A 24,426-nucleotide genomic window follows, 5' to 3' on the forward strand; every position below is an offset into this window, starting at 1 on the left:
GTAAAGTAATCTATGTTAGAATCATGAACTAATAATAATAATAATAATAATAATAATAATACCTGTGTGAAGCACTTGACTTAACATTTGTATGTGTTGACTTGGCTCAAGTCAAGTACCACATTATGGACTGCGCACCTACGCGGTACGGTATTAATTATTCAATTTAGTTTTCTTAACCATGTCAGAAGATAATAAAAGGGGCGGTGATCAAAGTACTTGAGCTATTGCATTGAAATTTGATACACACTCTTCAATTATTGAATTTATTGTGAGATTAACATGAAAATGATCCACTAGTCTTATATTTTAGCCAATAGTAAAAAGATGCGTAATGTGTATTGATTTAGAAGAGGACAACTACAAAATAATATTAAATCACGTTATTATTAAGAAAAGGATAAAGACAAGCTAAGGATTGAAAGAAAAGATGTAGTTAATATATAGCTAGGTAGGTAGGTAGGCTATATGGACCATGAGTCCATGACGTCTTACTAATTATGATCCATCTCTCTGGTTGTAATCCTTGAATAATTTTTTATCTAATCGTTATAATTCAATCATAACCGACAAAGTATCTCTGAAAATAATGTTATAACTCAGTAACTAATAAACATTTTTTTTTGTAACATGTTCATTAAAAAACCGTAACATATTTATTAAAAAACTTAAAAGAATTACACTAGGGTCTTGTTATTATTATTCACAAGACCAGGTTTTAATTAATTTCTGTAATAATACGGAAACTGAAGAGTGGGGCATTGCCAACTATTGTATGTATGTATGTCTTGGTTCTCTGCATGAATGATATATATGTATGTCGGCCAACACATATATATCAACATCATCAGTGGTCGCAGAGAAAAAAAGCAAGCTTGTTGAATTCACCTATATAGCAATTAAAGCAGTAGTGAGTGTTTTACTTCTTCGATCCTATGCATGCATGTACCTTTAGGTTTGTCACAATCGATGATACATTATAGAGTGCCCTACAATGGAGGTTGATGTTGACCACCACGTACGTGCACACGCCCACGTGCCCCACACAATCATCTATGTCTTTTTCTTTTGTTCCTACTTCCTAGCTAGCTACCACAACTTCATTCATACATTATCATTGTGAATTACATACAGTATTTCACGCTCTTACCAAATAATACTTACTACACTCTGTACACAGAGACATGCATGTACAAAACCAGATGGATTCCTTAATTATGATAAAGTTGACACATTCCTCGCTCATCTCGAGGCACCATGATAAGCCATGATCCAACCATCTCATTTCTTACCATGTCGGTGTATTATAGAGACACTCTCTATGTTAGTTTTTGTTTTGGAGAAAAAAAAAAACACCAAAAGCTATGGCACTGGAGTTTTCTCAATTATTATTGTTGTTGTTTCACTGAAATAAGGCTTTGTTGTAGTTATTATTACTATTGAAAAATTTTCAGGTATATCGGTACACCGATATTTCAGTAATATTTCAGTAATTTTTAACTATTGATCTTAACTATAAAAAATATGAAAAAGTATGAAGAGCCAATGGAATATTTATATAATGTGTACAATAGAAGTTTAAGGAGTATTAGAGATATAATCATTAGTATTATCTTTTCCCATCAGCTGAAGCTTTTGGAATGAATGGTATTATGACATGACATTAGAACGCTAGATCCGAAAGGTCAAGAGTTCGATCTTTGGTGAACCCCAAAATCAATTTATCGGTATTACAGTAATTTTTAACCGTTGATCTTAATGATATATATTTTTTATAATTAAGATCAACGGTTAAAAATCAGTAAAACACCGGTATGACAGTACACTTGAAAATTTTCCAATAATAGAATTAAAATACGAATAAGATCACTTGTACAAAGGTACTTTGGGAATAAAGAAAAATGGCCCCTAAAACATATATGGGCCATTTGTGCTCTGTACTAACTACTAGGACACTTCTTTAGGGAACAAATTCTGGATCTCCAGAAAAAGAAAGGATATAAACTCAAATTTAGCAGTTTACTACAGCAAAATTTTCCAATATAGTCCATGTTTTTAGTATACACTAAATACTATTAACTTGTCCGGGTAAACATTCAATATCTCATGATGGACTAGCTGCTCAACCTTTCTTTTAAGTGTGCTCTGACAAGTGAAGAATATGATCCATTTTATGATAGACTTGTCATATGAAGTGGAATCAACAACCAACAGTAATCCACATTCGAAGGCTGCTATGCTAAGCATGAAACCAGCCTTTGAGGGTGTCCTCCATGAACTCAATTTTATGAGACTCTTAGAATGGTTTTGGGAGGCACACATTAGTCAGATCATGCAGCAAAGAAGCATCAGTTTCCGCAGCTATCTAGCTTGAACACCAACCTTGACTTATATCCTGTACCAAGCTTGTTATGCCCTGAAAGTCATGTCACACAATTAGAATACAAGAAACAAAGCAAGGAGTAAAGAGGAAAACAAATGAAGTACCCTCTAGAGAAACATGATTGTATTTAGAGATGGATTGCCTCATATTTACAAGGAATCAAGAACATGCGTAAACGATCCAAATGAAGGGATATGTGGGATATTTCGCACAAAATTCTCACTCAATTTGTCAGATATCCAAAAAGTTCAAAGGAACCACAAACATAGCAGAGAAAATGAGACAATGTCGAACCTTCGCATGGAAAGGCAATCGCAAATTAACAAAGCTCTAGAAGGCATACACACTCAATATGAGGTGTGTGTGGGAACATGTCAACTGGTTGTAGCCCTACTAGCTTGTAACATCCTTCTATATTCTGTTCTGCCTGCACAAAATCTTCAACTCAAATGGTTGAATCTCAAAGAACTAGAGCTAGCATATAAGAAAAATGACACATACCACACCATGACAGAGATAATCAAGGTCACGTGCACATGTTGCAGGATTACATGACACGTATACTATGCGAGGTGCCTTAAGTTTTAGCAGGAATTTGATCAACTTCATGTGCATTCCTGGGCGATTCGGATCTGCAATAAATTCATAATGATGAGAGGTACAATGCATTGGAATCGAGCACAATTACAGCAAATACTGGGAACGGATGATCTTCAGTTCAAAAAATGCTTTCAATGGAAATGGAAATTGTTTGTCAGACTCTTGAAGCAGAGACAACAAAATATGCTAGTTCCTCGCAGTAGCATACAAATTAGTAAAACACAATTGATAATTTTTCATTTACAGAACACTTCTCTCATTCTCTGCTTGTTTGAAAGGAATTAAGAAAATGATCAAAATGAACAACACTTGCCAAGGATAATCCCTATCAAGACTACAATCAAATAAATACTTAAAGCACAACCAAAGTATATATAATGAATAAATAAGTAGGATCTTAGAGACCGAAATACCAGAAATGACAATGTCAGGTTTAGGAAAATTCTTCCCGAAATTCTCATCAATTTTGTTGAGATCCCCCTGGACAAATGTGGCATTGTGTATTCCATTTATCTCGGCATTAAGACGGGCATCTGCGATGGCTTGAGGAACTACTTCATAGCCATAGACATGTTTTACACTGTTAAGAGAAGTAAAAGTAAGTTGTGAATTTATCTTAACTGTATGAGATACTACACTAATCTTAGTGTTTGACAATTTAACCTAAAATTGTAAAAACCATTTATAAAAAAGTTACCTCTTGGCAAGTGTGAGACCTATGGTACCTGTTCCGCAAAACAGGTCAAGGACAACTTCTGAACCATCTCCTGTTATCCCAGCATACTCTTCAATAAGCTCATATAGAACCTCTGCCTAGTAGGATAAAAATTGCTTATTTTTTATTTATTTAATCCCATGGTTAAATTTAAAAATTAAAAAGGGAAGGGAAAAAATTGCTCTGCGGTAGATCCAGTATCTAAATATATAATAAAAAGTTTTTGTTGGCATATTGCAAACCTGATGAGTATTTGTTTGGAAGAATGAGTTTGCTGATATTTGGAATGTAAGCCCTCTTAAGGTCTCTGTTATGCATGATTTCCCATACAAAGTGTATTCTTCCTCGCCAACAGATGTATTACCAACAGAAGTATTAACATTGTTTATGATGCTCACCTATCATTCATGCCCAAAACAAAAAATAACTAAAGCATTAAAAAAATGTATACATACAGTTTGGAAACAAGTTAACAAGTAAATCATGGGACAATTTCTCCCAAAACTCTATGACTGTTAGCTTTTAAATATCGAGTAAACTTTGCACTGGAAACAGGTTGAGGAACCATGTAGAACAAAAAACAACATTTCATACTCTCACTATATTTTATGGAAGTTCATATGATAAGGCTGTTGTAGAAATCCTGAAGTTCAGCAATGGAATTAAAAGCTTTTGTTTGTTAGGTAGCACAACTTGGATAGTAAGCAAGCAGCAAAATGTGGACAAGGCAAAGTAGAATGTATATTCGTTTGACAGAAGTAATTAGAAAACTTAATGCTAACCACTTCAGGAAATGCAGAAAGTTTATCAACTAGGAACTTCAAGAGCTCTGGTTTGTAGGAAGAGGTCACAAAATTGACCATAACTTCAGGATGACCAGTCACAACATCCCTGAAACAAAAATTGTATGTTATATTGATAAAAGACAAACCTTACAAATATAAAGGATGTGCTGTGTTCATAGATACAAGAACTAGAGTATCATATGTATACGCACTTAAAAGTTAAAACAACTCAAGTTTAGATCACAAGACATAAATTCAAATACCTTCCAGTTCTCAGCATCAAATGCTTAAGAAACCCTTTATGTGAATGAACATCATAGGGAGAAAAATCGAGTTGAGGATCTCTCCAGCAATCCTGGACAGCTGCAAGAACCTATTCATATTTCAAGTCAAAAACGGAAGTAATCAAGATCCGAATTGAATGAACTTCCAAATTGCTAATACCTTATTAGCAGGATCACTTTGCAACAAGCACTTGTCAACATTCAAAACTTTATCGAAAAAACCAGGCACATGCAACCCTAGTGCATAATTATCACTACCAGCCTGCCTTTCATGCAATGATTCTTTAGGTAACCATTTGTAAGGACCAAATGAGAATTCCATCTGCATAATCAGGAACATAATAATTATCACCAAATTGTATCTACCTATAACACCATTGCACAATAATTGCTTTAAACAAGAAATGAAACACTAGAATCTGAACCTTATTTCTATAATGAAACTGAATATCACATGGAACAATTGGCTTCATAACACCTTCCAATTCGAGCTCTTTATGCGAAAACCTTCCAACATGCACCACCAACTCACGAACCTGGTCCTCCTTAGCTCTCAGTTGAGCCTCATAAGACAAGTTCTGTGTCTTGCATCCTCCACAATGCGAAGCATACTCACAAGGGGCATCAACAATGTCACGTGGAGGACTAATAGTCTTCACCTTAGTTACCTGCTCTTCTTAACCAAATAGAAAAGAACCCTAATTCATCAAAATCCAAAATTTCTAAGCACACACACAAACACAACTTAAGTTACATCCAAGTTGAGATTTTTCTAGAAGAAAACGGGGCACCTCAGCGTAATTTCCCTTCTTGCGGGTGACACGGCCAATGAAACGCTCACCAGGTAGGGCACGGTCGCACATGACGACGAAGCCGGTGTCAGTGACCTTGCAGAGACCCTTCCCTTTGAAAGCAAGAGACTCGCACACCAACTCCAGGGTCTGCCCTCGCTTCGGGAAATACGAGGAACTGTTGCCATTGGTGGCGGTTATGGAGCTTGCGTTGCCGTTGTTGGGGTGGACGCGTTCCAAGTCTTCTTCTTGGGCGAGAGAACAAGAGAGAGTGGAGAGAGAAAGAGAAGATGAAGCTCGAAACTTTGGGATACGCGGTGGCAGATGAAGAGTACCGGTTAGGTGCCTGAAGCAGTGACTTGAAATGGTCGCCATTTTTTCGCGTTTCGGCAGCTGAACTTGCTCTGCACTACGCAGAGAAATGAAACTGCCTAGTGTTCGGTTTGTGGCGGTTTCTCATAACAGAAATTAATATCCATTTTTTTTAATTTATTTATTTTTGGACACTTGGGCTTAAATTTGTATAGTACGGTTGCTTTCAATTTTGCAAAGGAATCTCTTTGAAGTTGGAAAATTTGATGAAGCTCATAATAAGAATGAATAAATTGAAACTGTCAATTAATTATCTGAAAAATTGTCGATTATTTTCTAATATTTGTTCCAATATATATGGTCATTGCCAATGATCACAATGAAGCAGCAGTAAGAATTACTTCAGTGTGAATGTAATAGATTTACAAATAAGGTATGTGTGAAGCGAAACCATGATGATATGAAGTGTGTTATAATTCATCATGGTGTTTCTCCTTTACCACTGGCAAGTCTTGATGAATTTTGAGAAGATAGTTAGCAGCTAATGAAGCATGAAGTGCAGCTCCATAAGGGAGTGCATCTTCGTTTACTTTGAAATGGGGAGAGTGCGGCGATTCGAGGTGTTCAACCGCCGTGTTCTCCATTCCAAGGAGGAAGAAGTAACCGGGAATGACCTGTTGGTAGAACGAAAAGTCCTCCGATCCCATCAATGGTTGTATGTCAATCACTTTATCGCCGCCGAGCACGCTTCCGGCTACACTTTGGAAATAGTCATGCAATTCTGCATGGTTTACAGTTGGAGGGAAGAAAGGCTTGTCGTCGAGAAAGCTGACCGTTGCATTGCACCTTTGCACGGAAGCTTGCTTAGTGATAACCTGCACAAATGAATCATCCTTAGTTGTTGGAAAAAATCAGAAGAGAATAATAGTATAGGAAGATAAAGGTATGTTTGTTTTGCATTTTTATCTTCTGTTTTCATTTTCAGTGTTTTCCAAAACTAGAAATGGAAAATAGAAAATGAAAACGCAAACCAAACACATTCTAACTTCGTTTCACATATTTCTCTAATCCACAGATTCAAATCCTTTCATCTTAGTTTTTCATCAGCCTTAGTCACATGGAGACATAAACAAAAAGACTTTGCAAAAGCTCAACAGAGTTTCTAATGTGAGTAGATCTAAGTCTCTTTCCACCATGCCCCTAACATGTGAAACTTATTAGGGAACTCAAATCCCTTCCTAGTCCCTAATACACTGTTATGAGAAACATACAGAAGATGGTGTGTTGATGACCAGAAAATCAGACCACATTTTCTCTGTGACATACCTGCTCAATCCGCTGTCTCAGTTGCATAAAACTTCCTGTTGAGAAAGCTCGGAAAGTCCCACCAATTGTGACAGAATCTGGAATAACGTTGAATGCACCACCTCCTTGGAATTTCGCTACCGTCACAACCTGTGGGGATATGTTTTATGTTTTTTATGTCAGGAAGACAAAGGAGATTGCTTTTCTAGACAATGAATTAAATCTGGAAAAAGATTTTTGTTTTATTTTATTTTTTAGTTTTTATATTCAATAGTCTTTGTGAAAAGATGAAGTTATGGTATGTTTCCCAACATTTTCCCCTTCAAAAAACCAAAACAGTGGACATGACAGTGTGACTCCAACAATCTCTACTCTTAAATAACTCATAAATAGAGGTTCATAATAATATGGAGTTAAATTTAATGCCTTTGTAGAATGCTAAACAAACACAATGTCTCAAATTAAGCAAAGTAACAAAAGGGTGGAACTGATACTTCGAAATTAAACTTAAATAAGAATGTGAAAGCAGGGGAAGCAAATCATAGATGAAGAAATTGATTTGCAAGCTTATCTTTGGCTCTGCAAAATACTTGATATGGTAAAAATTGATTGTTTTAAGGCAGTAATAAAGGATAAAATAAGATCAAATATGAACAAATAGCATGACCAGAAAGGAAGAAAATAAGATTACCTGGGAATCCAGAGGATCGGCCTCGCGAGAAATGATATGTTGTAAGCTAACAATCACATTAGAAGCTGCCAATATGGGGTCTATAGAATGCTGAGGAATGGCTGCATGACCTCCCTTGCCACTTATTATTGCTTCAAAGAAGCCGCTTCCGGCAAAGAAAGAACCAGATCTAGATGCCACTACGCCTATAGGTAACTTCGGTGCGACATGCAATCCAAATATGGCAGAAACATTTTCTAAGGCTCCAGCATCTAAAATTTCCTTAGCCCCTCCACCTCCTTCCTCTGCAGGTTGAAAAACAAGAACTACAGTTCCCTACAGAAAAATATATGGAATGATATCACGGATACATAAATACATAAAACCAAAAAACATGCCAATTTAGAAAAAAGAATGGTTAGCCATAATGCTCCTAGATGATGCGTTTGTTACAATAACAACAATCATGGATGTATTAATAGAATGGTTGTAGCAATCTTGGCATGTATCAAACACATAACCATGTTTGACTTTTAGATATGCATTATAAAAAAGACAGTAACTTTAACAGCAGAGCCACAAACATTCTTGAGATTGAGAAGATGGCAAACTGGAGAATAATGACCACACACACATTGTAAATGATTTGAAAAATCAGTTTATCAACAAAACGTATAATTATTTAGGGAGCAACAAAAAAGGGGGATCAAAACACACACTTGGATATCTTTTTCATGCTCTTTGAGGATCTTTGCAGCACCAAGAAGCATAGCAACATGAGCATCATGACCACATGCATGCATCTTGCCTTGCACTTTACTCTTGTGCTCCCATTCCACCAGTTCCTAAGGTACACATATCCCAAACATCAAAAAACAATAAATATAAATGAAAATATAGATGAAACAGTTGCCACTTAGTACAGAACATTTAAACATAGACCCACAAATTGGAATAGAAGACTTTAACTAAAACTTGAAGACCTTCTTAGCCCAAAAAAGGAAGGAAAACCAGGATAAAATTCATAATCCTCTTTTTTTTTGGCAAAAAAAGAAAAAAATGAAAAAGTCAAATCATTCAACAAACACATGGTGAGCATAGATATGAGAGAGAGACTAAGAGATGAAATCTACTAATCTAGTTGAGAACCTGCATAGGGAGAGCATCCATGTCAGCTCTAATTGCAACAAAAGGAGGCTTTTTTGTTCCTATGAAAGCAATAACACCTGTTACCGCAACTGGGTATTTGTATGGGATCCCAAGCTTGTCCAATTCGGTCCTTACAAGCTCACTTGTCTTAAATTCCTCATACCCCAGTTCTGGATTCTCATGAATCTTCCTCCTGATCTCAACCATCCAATCAAATACCCAAGGTTCCTTCGCCAAATTCAGAAACTTGGAAGAATCTGAGGCTGCCATGATGGGTTTTGTTGTTGTTGCAGCACCAAACAAATGAAATATGATGAACAAGTTGACCCATTTGACCAAACCCATCATCATCTTCAACTTTGATCTTACTGAAGTGGGTCTGAGTTAGTGAATGAGAGAGAGAGAGAGAGAGAGAGAGAATCAAAGGAAGCAGAGGATGAAAGGTAGGTGCTAATACTATTATAGAATACCTGAAGTTTAATTGAGTTTTGGGTACTCTATAATTAAAATGGTAGTAAAAGCTTAATTGAATTTCAATAAGTTAGCATTAGCAGGCGTGGATTAAACTAATAAATACTGGTTAGTAATAAGATGGAGTGCTTAACTAAAAAAATGTGGAACACGTGCCATTATGAAAAGGGGGCGGCCACTCGTGTCAATTCACGAGGACGGTACCGCAAAAGTTGCAGCACGTGACAATTTTCATTTTTTTCCAAAACGTTTCCCCAAGACAAGTACTGTAAATTCTTCGTCTTTCTCTTTCTTTTTCTTAGTGCCGTTTGGGTACGGATCCTATGATAGGTACTCCATATATATGCATGTGATGGAAAAGAGGGTCAAAGATGTTGAATGTTTGGCTACACTCATAACTCACTATTGAGTATTGAGATGCATAATTAAGTAAAATAAATCTTTGTATATTCCACATGTTAATGGCTATAGTTCCTTGCCATGCTTGATTACTGCATTGACTATAATAATAACGGCTCTTTTCATTTCATTGAACTATGGTGGCCGGCATCACACGCCGTTTCTAGGGGTGAGCACTGAGCACGGGTCGGTTTGGTTTGGTTTGGATTTATGGTAAAATTAGAATCGAATTGATCAAAATATAATTAATTTGGTTTGGTTTGGATTTGTGATTTTTTATACATGTACTCGAACTAAACCAAACCAATTAACAACAGATTAGTTTGATTCGGGTAATTAGGTACATTACCCGATGATTTTAAAATTCATTAAAAAAAACCAAATTTTTATCTTAAAAATTCAACAAGTACAATAAACATGTAACATCAATAGAAATAATTTAAACATGTTAAACACCAAATACATTAAAAACTAAGCTCATTAAAATCCAAACATATTAATAGTGAATAATTATTGTGAAAAATCAAATATATTTTTTATTTTTTATTTAATTAATATATAATCGAATTTGCGGGTCGGTTCGATTCTGCACCCCCAGAACCGATATCCGAACCAATTACTAACAAAGGTCATCGGTTTGGTTCGAATTAAACTCGATTGCCCATTGATTCTAGAACCAATTTAATTGGTTTGATTCGAGTTCGAATGGATAATCAGGTACCCGCTACCCCTGCTCACCCCTAGTCGTTTCTATTACTACTATTATCTTTCCACTTGAAACTATATGATTGCTTTTCATGTTTGCTAAAGTAAAGTCCTAAATAAAAAATAAGAATAAAGTTTTAGGTTCAAGCAAAATTCTTATCTAAATTTATTTAAATTATTGTAACAATTTTTTAAAAGGTACTGCTAGGGAGCTAATGGTCTAAGTGTACAATGGGCTAAATCTTTGGTCCAATATGAAAGCCTAAGTTAATACCATGTCATGAAACTACTCATTCCAAAAGTTTAACCTCATGGAAAAATGTAACACTAATGATTATATCTCTAATACTTCCTAAACCTCCATTGTACACATTGTACAAAATTTCCATTGGCTCCCTATACTTTCTCTTTTTTAAATCACGCGCTCCTTCTTTATTTCTTTCTCCTTCTCCTCCTCCTCCTCTTCTTCGTATTTTTTCTTCTTCTAAATTCACGCAAGTTCTTTTTCTTTTCTTCTTCTTATTCTTCTTTTTTTCTTTCTTCTTTTAAATTTGCACATGCTGATTTTTCTTTTTTCCTTCTTTTTCTCCTCTTAGAGATTATCAATTTAATTCAAAATACCTGCGTTTATTCAATTCAATTCAATTTATAATGAACCGAACATATTATTAAGATGAAACAATTGTATAGTACTAAATGAACGGAATATTATTCATTATATAAAATTAAATTCAAAACAACTTTCTATATAATGAACCAAACACGTTATTAAGGTGAAACAATTGTATAGTACTAAATGAACGGAATATTACCCATTATATAAAATCAAATTCAAAACAGCTTTTTGCATAATGAATCGAACACATTATTAAGGTGAAACAATTGTATAATACTAAATGAACGGAACATACATTATCCATTATATAAAATTAAGAGGAAGTATAGGGAGTCAATAGAATATATGTACAATGTGTACAATAGGGGTTTAGGGATGTTCCATTCAGTAGGATATCAGATGTTTATTATCCCTGGTACCCGAATGGTTATTCTGGATAGTATGGGTATATTGTGTTTGAAAAATTAATAGTATTTTATCCTGTATGTTCATTTTTTAACTCATATTGGGCCAAATAAATAGCCCATTGTACAAATACTCCATTGGCTCCCTAGCGGGATTCTAAAATTAAATTCAGTACAGCTTTCTGCATAATGACCGAACATGTTATTAAGGTGAAACAATTGTATAGTATTAAATGAACGGAACATTATCCATTATATAAAATCAAATTCAAAACACTCGTGTCTAAAATTTAGAGATTACCAATTCAATTCAATTCATAACACCTGTGTCCATTCAATTCAATTTAATTTAGAAATTGCATTCCATTCAATTCGATTGACAAAATAATCTATTAGCAAAATATTGGTGTTGTTGGTGATGGCGATAACGAAAGAGGAGAAGAAGAAGAAGAAAAAGAGAAAGAGGAGAAGAAGTAGAATAAGAATTTGCATGTGAGAAGAAGAAGGAGGAGGAGGTATGCATGAATTTGAAAGAAGAAGAAGATGATATGTGCGTGTATTTGAAAGAAGAAGAAGAAGCGTGGGGGAGGAGAAGAAGAAAAAGCGCGTTTTAGTGACGCTCTTTTAATAAGAGTGGTATTTATTGGTGTTGGACCTACTTGGATAAATTTAGATAAAAAAAATACTTGAATGTGTAGCAATTCTGAAAAAATAAATGGCTAGCATTCAAGTTCTTTTCTATTATAAGTTTATAACTAGAATGATGCTATACGTTCAATTTTTTTATTAATCAAATCCAAATAAATTGATTTAACATAATAAAAATTAGTTATGTCTAATATTATTCTAAATCTTATTATTTAACATAACTTGATTAAATTTGGTTCATAAAAAAATTTAAATGTGTAACATTACTCTAATTATAAATCTACAAAGTATAGTTATAATAAATACGGTCATCTGGTATTCTGGTCATTAACTTTGGTCTTTGGATTTAGCCATTATTTAAACCGATTAAGTAATTAATTTAGTCAAATTCGACTATGATTATGATCTTTATTTACTTTCTATAAATACTTAAAGAGTATAATAAATGAAGAAAGTTAGAGAATTATATAGTACTAAATGAACGGAACATTATTCATTATATAAAATTAAATTCAAAACAACTTTCTATATAATGAACCGAACACGTTATTAAGGTGTAACAATTGTATAGTACTAAATGAACGGAACATTACCCATTATATAAAATCAAATTCAAAACAACTTTCTGCATAATGAATCGAACACGTTATTAAGGTGAAACAATTGTATAATACTAAATGATCGGAACATACATTATTCATTATATAAAATTAAGAGGAAGTATAGGGAGCCAATAGAATATATGTACAATGTGTACAATGGGGATTTAGGGATATTTCATTCAGTAGAATATCATATGTTTATTATCCCTAGTACCCGGATGGTTATTCTGGATAGTATGGGTGTATTGTGTTTGAGAAATTAGTAGTATTTTACCCTGTATGTTCATTTTTTAACTCATATTGGACCAAATAAACAGTCTATTGTACAGATACTCTATTGGCTCCCTAGCGAGATTCTAAAATTAAATTCAGAACAGCTTTCTGCATAATGACCGAACATGTTAGTAAGGTAAAACAATTGTATAGTACTAAATGAACGAAACATTATCCATTATATAAAATCAAATTCAAAACACTTGTGTCTAAAATTTAGAGATTACCAATTCAATTCAATTCATAACACCTGTGTTCATTCTATTCAATTCAATTTAGAAATTGCATTCCATTCAATTCGATTGACAAAATAATCTATTAGCAAAATGTTGGTATTGTTGGTGATGACAATAACGAAAGAGGAGAAGAAGAAGAAAAAGAGAAAGAGGAGGAGAAGTAGAATAAGAATTTGCGTGTGCAAAAAAGAAGGAGGAGGAGGTATGCATGAATTTGAAAGAAGAAGAAGATGACATATGCGTGTATTTGAAAGAAGAAGAAGAAAAAGTGTGGGGGAAGAGAAGAAGAAAAAGCGCTGTGGAGTGACGCTCTTTTAATAAGAGTGGTTTTTGTTGGTGTTGGACCTACTTAGATAAATCTAGATGAAAAAATACTTAAATGTGTAGCAATCTTAAAGAAATAAATGGGTAGCATTCAAGTTCTTTTCTATTATAACTAGAATGATGTTATACGTTCAGTTTTTTTATTAATAAAATTTAACTAAATTGATTTAACATAATAAAAATTAGTTATGTCTAACATTATTCTAAATCTTATTATTTAACATAACTTAGTTAAATTTGGTTCATAAAAAAAATTTAAATGTGTAACATTATTTTAATTATAAATCTACAAAGTATAGTTATAATAAATACGGTCATCTGGTATTCCGGTCATTAACTTTGGTCTTTGAATTTGGCCATTATTTAAACCGATTAAGTAATTAATTTGGTCAAATTTGATAAAATTATATAAATAAATTCGATCAAATCCGATAAAATTCGATTAAATCCGATAAAATTCGATTAAATTAAAAAAAATATATTATTTGCTATACATAATAATTTTTTGTTAAATATATTACAAAAGTAAAATTTAACTATAATTATTAAAATTTAAAATACAAAATAAAACTAAATAAGAAATTTATTATAAAAATGAGAAAATAAAATAAAGTTTTATATAGTTATGTCTTAATCAATTAATTCTAGTTATTATTTTAACTAATAATTCAGCAACTCAATAATTAGACCAATTTAAATATCAGTTCAATTCTAATAACTATTTTATAAAGTTTGTTTTTTTAATACATAGAGAAACTCAAATTTACAACTTTTAGATGAATAAAAAAAAATTATACCATTTAAACTATAACTCGTTAGTGAATAGAATTGAACAAAATTGAATAATTGCCATGCATACTTTTATCAACGTGTATTTTATTTATTTTGTTAATTATAAAATAATTTAAATATAGAATTAATTAATTAATTAATAACAAAAATAATTTTATACGAGTGATCAACTATCAATAGTGTTTTTTTTATCAAAGATAGAAGACTCGAACCCGCAACTTTTTAATTGAGTATGGGAAGATTATATCATTTGAGCTATCAACTATCAAGAGTGTTTGATATATGAAATTGCGAATAATGTTATTAAATTGATACTATATGTTTTTAAAATATTTAGTATGGATTTTGGTAACAAATTAAGAAAATTAAAAGTGGAAAATTTTTAATTGAAACAAGAAAACATTAAAACTTTTCTATTTTTAGAAATCGAATTAATTTTTGTTTTGACTTTCCAATTTTGTGGCCCAATACAACAGTAGCCCACGGTTTTTTCATCCTTCTATTTCTAATTTCTATATAAAGCAAACCCCTTTTGTCCATGTCACTCTCCCTCTCTCTTCTCTCTCTTTCTCTCTCTCTCTCTGAAACCCTTGCTCTCTCTTCAGCTTGTGCTTGTGGAGAAAGTTACGTCAAGTTCGGAGCTTTCTTTCCTCTCCCGCCAAATCCTTGCGTGCGTTCACGCGAGCACTGATTTCTTGGTGTTCTTCACTTGCATGCTGCATGCTTCGCTTTCTTAACCACCATCGAGCTTATTCATCCACGGTATGTTATCATATTCGTCAACAATGTCGTCAATTTCAAGTCATCTACGCTTGATTGATTAGTTTTAGTTTGATTCTTTAACTCCGCAATTCATGAACTTAGCTCGGTCAAAAATCATGCTGAAAAAGTGTTTTTCTTTCTTTCTTTCTTGCTGCTTCTTTTGTTGGAGATAGGAGGGGTGGCTGTGGTGCATTGCAGAGAGTTGTTAATGCTAATTATTGAAGTTCTCGACTTTTTTTCCGTTGTTGATATTCATAATTTGTAAGGTAGGGAATTGGTAAATAGTTTGTGTTTCAAGTAGCGTAGGACTGTAGCTAAATTTATTATAGCCAGGACTCTGTTTTTCGGATTCTCTGTCGTATTGTTATGATTGTTGGATTAATATTAATCAATTCTATAGATAGGAGGATAGAATGAGCCTCAACGTGGCCCTTTTTGTGCACTTCTTTGAATCTTTGGTGTGTTAAATACAAATCTTTCAGACTATTATTATGGTATTCTTTTACTAATTATGGCTGTTTTTACTCCAGATATCTGAACATTGAAATGGTTTCCGGAGGAGTGCAAATGCAGACGTGCTTGGGGAGGAAAAGGAAACTGAAGCAAGAGGATAGTTTTAACTTAGTTGAAGAGGGTTCTAGACATAATGAAATTCCAGGTGAAAAAGATTTGAACCAAATGGACCAGAGTATTCAATCCATAGATCGTATCTCGCAACTGCCCGATCATGTCATCCATCACATCTTTGCCCAGCTTCGTAATGTGGACGATGCAGTTCGAACCAGTGTACTGTCCAAGAGATGGAGAGCACTGTGGCATTCTTACGCTGTTTTGGTTTTTGATGAAAGAAAGTTCATTGCAGGAATTCGACATGGAAATAGTTATAACAAGAAAAAGAGATTTAAAGATTATGTATCTAACAGTCTACAAACTCGCATTGAGGAAAATCCAGACATTCAGAAATTGGTGCTGCATATGACATCCTTTAACTTAAAAGCTGCCCCACAGGTAGACCATTGGTTAAGTATTGCCAGCGGAATGTGTATCAAAGAACTGGATCTCCATTTTGGCATAAAAAACAGCAGGCGCTATTCATTGCCAGAAACATTCTTTGTGTCCAGAACATTGACTGGGATAAAGTTGAGTGGTTGTAAACTGGATGCTTGCGATAACATAATGCTTCCACAACTTCGTAGGCTTTGTCTGCAAAAAATTGACTTAGCTGAGCACAACGTTCAAAATTTTATCTCTGGCTGTCACTCAATTGAGGATTTAAGATTCATAGAGTGCTCAGGTTTGAAAAATTTACAGGTTTCGAATCTTCTTCGACTCAATAGGGTTGACGTCCACCACTGCAAGCAACTGAATACGGTTGATCTCAGTGCTCCTAATCTAGACACATTTTGGTATCGTGGCAAGAAATCAACATCTTGTAAAGTTAATTTAGAGGGCTGTAATTCTCTGAGAAGGTTGTCATTAGATCACCCTCAAGTGACTCGTGAGTTTTGTAAAAATGAAATCTCCAAGTTTCCTTTGCTTGAAAATTTGGATCTGAGTTTACCCGATAAGATGAAACATGTTACAATTTCTAACCCGCAGCTCCGGAGAATTGTTTTGAAAGGAAGCAGCAAGTTGAGTTTTGTTCTAATAGACACCCCTAATCTTCTGTCCTTTGAGTACAAAGGTGAAACAATGCCTTACGTTCGTATTGATCCTTTCTGCCTCAGAGATGCCAAACTTTCTCTAGAATCTCGAGACCAAGATATTGTACATGGTGACAGATTCTGGTTTTTAGCGAGAGCGTTTATTCACAAGTTCGATAGTAAAGGATTTAAATTGGTTCTCCAATCCAGTAAGGTATTTTTCTTCAAATTTCATCTCATATTTACTTTGCTGCTTTGATCCTATGCCATTTCCTTATCTTATTTTTTTCATATACTTTTACTCACTTGGTTGCTAAATCCAGAATATTGCTATACATGAGGATTTGACCAACATCAGCCTTCCTCCATTGCCAGACCTCAGCATTAAAATTTTCAAATCTCCTTCAGCACGTCTTGAAGACATAGTATATAGTTCGTTGCGGACACATCCTGTCTTGGTGACTATTATATCACCCCGTGGCAGTGACTTCCTCAAGGTATTTGCTTCTTTTTTGGATTTTCAATACGTGTTCAGTGATTATGCAAGGCATTATTTATTTCTGTCAAAGTCTTACTTTGCTATTATTTCCAATGTGACATCATTGCAGTTAGTGTATACAATGATAAGGTTCAGAGGCCAGGATCCAATCTGCTGCAACTATAGCACTCCGAGCAATAAATGCTGGCGGCACTTCTTGAAAGATGTCAAGATTAAAAACCTGAATGGTGAGGAGTTTGAAGTTGGGGACGACAAATGTGCTCCTCATAGCTCCACCTGGTGTAACTGGTGTAAGTCATTGTATGCATCAAGGTCGTGCCAGATGATTAATCTTAGATTGTTCTGGAGTTTTCGATTACAGCATGTGGAGACAGCGGAAACCCTACAAAATTTGTAAATGGCTGACAGAAAATTGTTTAAACACTGCTATTTGGAATTTATTCGATTGGCACTATTCTTCTCTTAGCGTCTCCTTTTTAAAATTTATGTCATGAAGTTGCTGGTAATTTTGTTGAGGAAGATTTTCTATATTGAGCATGATTCCTACCGTCCTCCACACAGGATACTTAGACAAATATTGCCAGATGTTATGTATTCCATTTGGTTTGTCAATGGAGTATCCTAGGGAATGGGGACACTGCTTTATCATAATTCAAAAGCGATATTCTCTTAGAATCAGATTCTGCATAAAATGCACCAACTTTGATTGCCTATATTAAACATCAGTTCCCATCACTGTTAATAGTTGTGCTGTGATAACATAACTTCTTTTGATCTCAGTTATACACCATCTCGCAATCTAATTGCCCTTATGGTAAGTATGAACAACTCCCTGTTGTTTCTTACAATCTAATTTGTGTATCTTCTTGCTCTTCAATGTTTGTTCAGTAGAACTACTTATGCAAAGGGACTAGTCCAGTTTTATATTGCCAAAGTTAAATAGGAACATCTTGTAAGAACATATCTATAGCAATTGGCAAGGCAAAGAAGTTTTGGTCTGAATAACAATGGTCATGCTGTTCATTTATGCTATTGTTAAAAGTTTCAGCACTGCTTGCATTGTTATGCTTCTTTTCAGTCAAGTTTCATCTGTTTTCACCATATAGTCTAAAAAATGTTGTAGGAAGGAACAGGTAAGAAGAAGAAAAGCATAACAGTGGGATCATGGGGAGGAAATGGAGGGAAAAGCTGGGATGATGGGAACTTCACAGGAGTGAGAGAAATCACATTAGTTTATGATCGCTGTATAGACTCGATCCGTGTGGTTTATGATAAGAATGGAAAGCCTTTCACTGCTGAAAAACATGGAGGAGTTGGAGGCAAAAGAACAGCTGAGGTAAGTTCAAAACAAATATACAAGACTAAGCGCCATCTGATTCATGTAACTAAGTCTTGGATTGACTTATGCCATGTTTGGTTTGATGTCTCCCAGATTAAGCTGCAATATCCAGATGAGTACTTGATCAGTGTTAGTGGTCACTACTGTCCGGTTGTGCGTGGTGGCACCCCAGTTATTCGGTCCTTGACATTCAAGAGCAACCGCAGAACGTTTGGACCATACGGAGTTGAAGAAGGCACCCCATTCACCTTCTCAGTAGATGGAGGGCAAGTTGTGGGGTTTAAGGGGCGAAGCGATTGGTATTTGGATTCGCTTACATTCACGTTGGCAAGTGCTCCGTCGTCAAAGTCACTGATGAACAAGGTTCAGAGAGGCTTGTACAGGCTTACAAGCACTGCTCCAAGATCTACGTCTCTGAAGGAGAACCAGTAGAACATAGGAATTTAGTACTCAGAGTGTGGATATCTTATGCAGTTATGTTTGTGAATTGTGATCTTAAACTTTCGTTTTTCTTTACTTAGTTTATGTATGGAATATCTTCTGGTTTGAGAATAAAAAATAGTCTGTGTGAAACGAGGATATTGTGATGTTAGCTAACAAGACATAAAAAAATAAAAGTGTGTTTTGTATACGATTTTTGTTCTTCTAAGTAATTTTGTTTTTCCAATGTAATTGATTAGTAAAGAAATTAACACCATCTATATCCACTTAGAAACACGAGTGAATATAAATGTCTTGAATAAACGGTAGGTTAAAACTTAAAAGTTATCGTATTGTATTCTGGTTTTGTTGGCAGAATATAAGCCACTTGAGTTGCTTACTGCTTTAGTTTGACAGAATTTGGATGCCAAATTATTCGTAAATGTAGAAAGATCTACGCTTCATTTTCAAAAAGCTGATGCGCACTAACCATAGACATAGAAGTGCCTAGTTAAATAATATATATCCGATTCCTAGCAGAAAATGCAATCATTCCATGTGGAAAATAGCATGTTAAGCTGGAATGGAATGAACTGTAGCTTAATTCTACGTGCGCTAGTTAATAGCTCAGAAAGTCAGAATAGGAGACAAATAAAACCATTATTCATTATCTTAAAGAGTGTGACATGTTGGACGAAATGGGATGGTTTTTTATATGGGGCGATCTTAAGGTTTTACCTCTGGGCCTTTTCGTGTTTTTCATAGCCATTTTCATCATTCTATCTCGCTCTGATATTGTAAAATTAACTTCTAAGAAAGCATATGGTTTTGTCTCACAGTTTAAGCTACAATGACCAAAATGAGTTATTGGTCAAGTTGAGTGGGTATTGTAGATAATTGACATTTGAGAGCAATTACAGAAGCTTTGGACCATATGGAATTGAAGGAGGCACAAATGCAACTATGAACTAAACGATCATGCATGAATCAATTTGATCTCTGAAAAGATTATCAATCAAACAAATAAACAAAGAAATTTTGAACATAAAAGCTAAGTCAGCATAATAAAACAGCAATAGATCTTAGGAATCAAATTCAGTGAAATATACACAAACCACTCCTCTCATTCATTCTCAACAAGGTTCAGTATCAGCAATCATGATCATCAACATCATTTAGTTTTAGTAATAGTAACGATAATTAACAATGTAGCGTATGTAACACTGCATTCACAAAACGATTCTCTCAACCGTTCTTGAAAAAATTATAAGTTAACCTCTAGCCTTGAGCTCGGCGAGGCGCCTGGAGAGGTCGTCCTCGTCGACCTTCTCGGTCTCCTTGGCCGGCACGGCGTGCGCTGCCGGCTGAGGGAGTCCGACGGAGACCTGAAGGCCGTAATCGTCGGCGACCTGTTGCATGAGACTGTTGACCTCACCCTCCGGCGTGGAAAGCGACGTGGATCCAGCCATGGAGCTTTCCATGAACTCAGCCTGGACCTCCATGTTGACGAACTGCTTCTCGAACTGATCCATTGTCTCCGACATCTTCTGGAGGTTTCCGGTGTTGAGCGATGACTCGAGAGACTTGACGATGTTCCCCATGGATTTGCTTATGGTGGACATCTTGGCCTGCGTGTCGAGGCGAGCGACGACGGCGTCTAGGCGCGATGCAAGGCGGAGGTAGTTCATCTGTTCGGTGCGCTTGCGAATGGCGTTCTCCGCGTAGATTCGAGCGCCGTCCATGTTCCCTTTCTCGATGGCCTTCTTGACCTTGAGCTTCTCCGATTTCTCTTCCTTCTCGCACTTTCGTGCCTGGCGCTGTAGCGATTTCGAGGTGAATTTGAGTTCCATGATCTGGTTCATCAGCTTCTCCGTGTTCCCCATGATGATCGATTCGATTCAACGGTTCCAAAAAGGGATACCTAGGGCTTTTCCAGAGACAACATTTGAAAATTTTGAAACAACAGAGAGAAAAAAGAAAAGGAGATAGAGAATATGAATTTGGATGGGAAGTTGTATTGTGGGAAACAGGGAAAGTGTTTAGCGTTTTTAGCACACGATTTGGGCTTCCTCTTCGAAACTTCCGTTTTTTTACATTTTTTTTAGACTCACGGCCCATTTATTTATTGGAAAGTGCAAAAAGGGCGGATCACATGGATGTAAGCCCCGTTCTGTTGGTCGTAGCACTTTTGTGACCTTTGTGAATCACTGTAAAGTCGGCCAGGTGCTTTGGCGGCAAATTGAAGGCTCCACACGTGTCTCAGCCAACTTGCCAGCGCAAAGATTACTCGTTACCGAGCCTGCATCTCTGCAGATAGTGGCCCGGGGACTTTCCTGGGCCTAGCGCATTGCAATGGCCCAATCACAACACCACGTGATCCAATTAAACGTTATCGGTGGCTTGCAAAAATATAAGTATGATAAAACTCTGATCCTTCAACGATGTGAGACTAAGAACACAGATCGAGCTATACTTCACTCATCGAAAAACACCATTGGAATCTGTAAAAAGACTCTAACACTCAAATAAAAAAAATTATAAGATATTCCAATTTATAGATAAATTTTAGGCCAAATTATAGGATTAATAGGTAAATTTGGGTCGAACTATAGATAACAGATCACTTCCCATTACATTCTCTATTTTTTCTTTCTTTATAATATGACCTTCAGTTCACTAGCTTCTGTCTCACATCACATGGAACCCAACTTGATTACTTTCGGGTTGAAGCACAAGAAATTTGTTAGACACAAGGATGCTAATAATGTGACTGATCTACAAATTACAAATGTGTAAATCGTGATAATCTAAAAAGCTTAGCCCATAGCTAGATCAAGCCAACGCATAAGTTATCTTGAACTTTGTAATCATCTCTGTTAATGAGGCACAAACTTCGGGAATGACTCGGTAACAAATGAGTCAAGCCGAGTTTTTTTTTATCGATCACCGATCCTTACATCCTCCATATACAAAAGAAGATTATTTTTCATGAGAGAGAGAGGTGTATAACAAGAAACTGTGAGGAGAAGTGTGTTTTACATTGGTATCGGATATATAAATCGGAGGCATTTGTTTGTATGATTTTCTTTTTTAAACAAACAATCACAAATCGGACGAAAATAAAAAAAATTTTAATGTTGAAATCAGACCGTCCGATTTTTATTTCTTCCAACAAATCGGATCCTCCGATTTACAGTTTTTTTTTTTCTTCAAACAAATTGGACTGTCCGATTTGAATAAAACACCATATAAAAAAAAAACACCTAATCTTCCAATAACAATGTATTACACATATATTTAATCAATATAAAAAAAAATTAGCCTTTCTTTTACTCTAATAATCGTTTACCGAGGGCCATAAACAAGCAAAACGCAAAATCCTTGGAAAGAAAAGTCATATCACGAATGTGGTATCATTCCGAAATATTGTTCAATTCTAAGCTCTTTTATGCCTTGCTAATGACACAACGAAACAATGATTCATATTATATCATATGTTGTTTTTTCGTAACTCAGTTTCTGAAGATTTACAAAAGTTCTATTTTAAAAATAAAAAATATTCTGCATTTAAAGAGGTTCAGCTTCAGAGTTTCCGTTTTAAATGTTTGTGAACACAACTAAAATCCATAAAGAACTTGTATCACGACACAAGAATTATCCCAATTGATAGCTATAACATGGTAGCTCCGGTCTCATATTGAAAAACACAATTGCCTTTGAAACAAAACTCCAAACATCCAGACTCAAAAAATCTAGAACAAAAACTACAAATGGTGGAAGATAAAAAACGAAGTGAGATTTAAACACTCTCAATTCACTTCCTGCCATGGACCTTAACAGCCTGTCTGTTTCTCTTCTTGACACCAGACTTTGCAACCCTGAGGCTCCTATTCACAGCACTCAACCTTGCAAGAGCTGCCTTGGTGAGATCAGGCCTGTAGTAGTTAGCTGCAACCTGCACCAGAGATCACAAACATGGATAAAACAGATTACTGCAAAAAACAAAAGATATTCAATGGAGCTAACAAAAACAATAATTTGCAGTAGAAGTGTAGAACAACAAAAGGACACAGAGGATACCAGCAACACATTTTATAAAAGATAAATCAGCATGACATGAATAGAATTGTGCTCATATAAGACCTTTAAAATGGAAAAAAGCTCAGAAGCCAAGCGTAACAAGTATATCTCACTGAAGAAACCAATTAGGTATTCTTCTTACATGTTAGAGCCTCATCACTGCCGATGGAAACCGACTCATGTTCATGTAGGCACAAAACATAACCTAATAATTTTTTTTTGGATACTATGAACTATGAAATTCTCACGAGTAATACCACACAATCAACATGAAAGCAGACCTTATATAGAACACCCTAAGAAATTTTTTCCTACCTGTTTTTTCACTGCTTTTGCCATTCTAGGAAACTCCTTCTTCATGATAGATTTATGAAGCAATGCAGCCGGCTTGTTTTGCTTCTTTGTCTTTGTTGTAGCAAGCAACACAGCCTGATCTTTTCCAGCTGGCTGAATAGTAACAGTTTTCTTGTTTGCCAAACCTATATACCATACATTTCAAACACTTGAGCTTCATACAACATCTAAGATCCAATGGATGCACATTACAAAACTAAACACTAAACATTTCATATATAAAAACCTAGATCACATTTACCAAAATCCTAACCAGAAATTCTATCTCAACACTACATTTCTCGTAAGATTTATTATACATTTAACAGATTCACAAATTAAAATCGACGAATGAGGAGGATAAAATCTAGTACCAGAGTACTTGAAGGAGTTGAGATTGTAGAGATTGTTGGCTTCTCTGCTGAACTCAACGCTCTGAGTGCCCCTTCCAAACTCCTTAACCAAGAAACAGTTGTTCTTCTTCACGATCTCCCAAACCAGCTGTCCCGGTACGGTGGTCATCTTCTTCTCCTTCTAGTAACTCACCTGAAACGGGAAAATGTGAGATCCGAAGCTGAAATCAGAAACAGCAATGACCAGAATCACAAGGGAAAATGAAAAACCTGCTCGAACTTCTGCGTTTGAGGGAGAGTGAAGAGAATGTGAGGGTTTTCTTCCATTCAGATTTTATAGTACTAAAAATATGCCAAACCCTAATCGCTTTCGGAAATGGACCGGGTCTTAATTGGGCTTACTAACGGGTTAGGATTCATTGGCCCATTATATTCCGTTTCCAAACAAGAAAGAGTTGTTGAAGTTTCCTTTTTCTTTCCGTGACCAAAAACAAAAGTTTATTTTTATAAGCAAAAATGTAATAATAATTAAT

General features: G+C 35.2%; 5 protein-coding genes across 13 annotated transcripts; 1 reads left to right on the forward strand and 4 right to left on the reverse strand.

The window, feature by feature from the left end:
• Window positions 1,910–5,988, reverse strand: LOC107612800 (uncharacterized RNA methyltransferase CT0009). The gene is made up of 11 exons (XM_016314550.2): window positions 5,559–5,988; window positions 5,193–5,435; window positions 4,928–5,089; window positions 4,747–4,856; window positions 4,481–4,589; window positions 3,941–4,096; window positions 3,681–3,796; window positions 3,397–3,563; window positions 2,885–3,015; window positions 2,678–2,810; window positions 1,910–2,416 (listed from the first exon to the last, which is right to left on the reverse strand). Exons 1-10 carry the CDS (start codon window positions 5,931–5,933, stop codon window positions 2,703–2,705), a joined length of 1,677 nt encoding a protein of 558 aa, XP_016170036.1. The 5' UTR covers window positions 5,934–5,988; the 3' UTR covers window positions 1,910–2,416; window positions 2,678–2,702.
• Window positions 6,160–9,541, reverse strand: LOC107612802 (IAA-amino acid hydrolase ILR1-like 4). 2 transcript variants are annotated; one of them, XM_016314552.2, is made up of 5 exons: window positions 8,995–9,539; window positions 8,565–8,690; window positions 7,867–8,181; window positions 7,197–7,325; window positions 6,162–6,745 (listed from the first exon to the last, which is right to left on the reverse strand). In XM_016314552.2, exons 1-5 carry the CDS (start codon window positions 9,343–9,345, stop codon window positions 6,341–6,343), a joined length of 1,326 nt encoding a protein of 441 aa, XP_016170038.1. In that variant the 5' UTR covers window positions 9,346–9,539; the 3' UTR covers window positions 6,162–6,340. The 2 variants fall into 2 exon arrangements, with proteins under 2 accessions (XP_020964134.1, XP_016170038.1); XM_021108475.1 differs by lacking the exon at window positions 8,565–8,690 and having other exon boundaries at window positions 6,160–6,745; window positions 8,995–9,541.
• On the forward strand, window positions 14,994–19,341 carry LOC107613961 (jacalin-related lectin 19-like). 8 transcript variants are annotated; one of them, XM_021108479.1, is made up of 5 exons: window positions 14,995–15,226; window positions 15,757–17,083; window positions 17,193–17,366; window positions 17,478–17,658; window positions 18,492–18,603. In XM_021108479.1, coding segments are annotated over exons 2-5 (1,668 nt in total). In that variant the 5' UTR covers window positions 14,995–15,226; window positions 15,757–15,772; the 3' UTR covers window positions 18,494–18,603. The 8 variants fall into 8 exon arrangements, with proteins under 8 accessions (XP_020964139.1, XP_020964138.1, XP_020964136.1 ...); XM_021108477.1 differs by lacking the exon at window positions 18,492–18,603 and adding an exon at window positions 15,400–15,492 and having other exon boundaries at window positions 17,478–17,833; XM_021108478.1 differs by lacking the exon at window positions 18,492–18,603 and having other exon boundaries at window positions 15,757–16,857; window positions 16,954–17,083; window positions 17,478–17,833.
• LOC107614155 (ESCRT-related protein CHMP1B-like) lies at window positions 20,169–21,148 on the reverse strand. Its single transcript, XM_016316382.2, has one exon. It carries the CDS (start codon window positions 21,008–21,010, stop codon window positions 20,399–20,401), a length of 612 nt encoding a protein of 203 aa, XP_016171868.1. The 5' UTR covers window positions 21,011–21,148; the 3' UTR covers window positions 20,169–20,398.
• Window positions 22,717–24,303, reverse strand: LOC107613993 (60S ribosomal protein L28-1). The gene is made up of 4 exons (XM_016316203.2): window positions 24,164–24,303; window positions 23,915–24,086; window positions 23,523–23,686; window positions 22,717–23,082 (listed from the first exon to the last, which is right to left on the reverse strand). The coding sequence occupies exons 2-4, from the start codon at window positions 24,060–24,062 to the stop codon at window positions 22,942–22,944; spliced, it is 453 nt and encodes a 150-aa protein (XP_016171689.1). The 5' UTR covers window positions 24,063–24,086; window positions 24,164–24,303; the 3' UTR covers window positions 22,717–22,941.

This window comes from Arachis ipaensis, chromosome B08, assembly GCF_000816755.2.
Source record: "Arachis ipaensis cultivar K30076 chromosome B08, Araip1.1, whole genome shotgun sequence".
NCBI lineage: Eukaryota > Viridiplantae > Streptophyta > Magnoliopsida > Fabales > Fabaceae > Arachis > Arachis ipaensis.

Bases quoted from the DNA above. Each gene is read 5' to 3' on its own strand.
- LOC107612800 (XM_016314550.2), bottom strand. From the start codon at position 5,933: ATGGCGACCATTTCAAGTCACTGCTTCAGGCACCTAACCGGTACTCTT. The intron at 4,857-4,927 runs GTATTAGCAATT...AAATATGAATAG, and splicing joins AAAGTGATCCTGCTAATAAG to GTTCTTGCAGCTGTCCAGGA. The intron at 4,590-4,746 runs GTATTTGAATTT...TTTTTGTTTCAG, and splicing joins TTGATGCTGAGAACTGGAAG to GGATGTTGTGACTGGTCATC.
- LOC107612802 (XM_016314552.2), bottom strand. From the start codon at position 9,345: ATGATGATGGGTTTGGTCAAATGGGTCAACTTGTTCATCATATTTCAT. The intron at 8,691-8,994 runs GTTCTCAACTAG...TGTGTACCTTAG, and splicing joins TGGATGCTCTCCCTATGCAG to GAACTGGTGGAATGGGAGCA. The intron at 6,746-7,196 runs GTATGTCACAGA...TCATTTGTGCAG, and splicing joins TGAGACAGCGGATTGAGCAG to GTTATCACTAAGCAAGCTTC.
- LOC107613961 (XM_021108477.1), top strand. From the start codon at position 15,773: ATGGTTTCCGGAGGAGTGCAAATGCAGACGTGCTTGGGGAGGAAAAGG. The intron at 17,084-17,192 runs GTATTTTTCTTC...TGCTAAATCCAG, and splicing joins TGGTTCTCCAATCCAGTAAG to AATATTGCTATACATGAGGA. The intron at 17,367-17,477 runs GTATTTGCTTCT...ACATCATTGCAG, and splicing joins GTGGCAGTGACTTCCTCAAG to TTAGTGTATACAATGATAAG.
- LOC107614155 (XM_016316382.2), bottom strand. From the start codon at position 21,010: ATGGGGAACACGGAGAAGCTGATGAACCAGATCATGGAACTCAAATTC.
- LOC107613993 (XM_016316203.2), bottom strand. From the start codon at position 24,062: ATGACCACCGTACCGGGACAGCTGGTTTGGGAGATCGTGAAGAAGAAC. The intron at 23,687-23,914 runs GTACTAGATTTT...TATGGTATATAG, and splicing joins CAACTCCTTCAAGTACTCTG to GTTTGGCAAACAAGAAAACT. The intron at 23,083-23,522 runs GTAGGAAAAAAT...TCTCTGGTGCAG, and splicing joins CAAAAGCAGTGAAAAAACAG to GTTGCAGCTAACTACTACAG.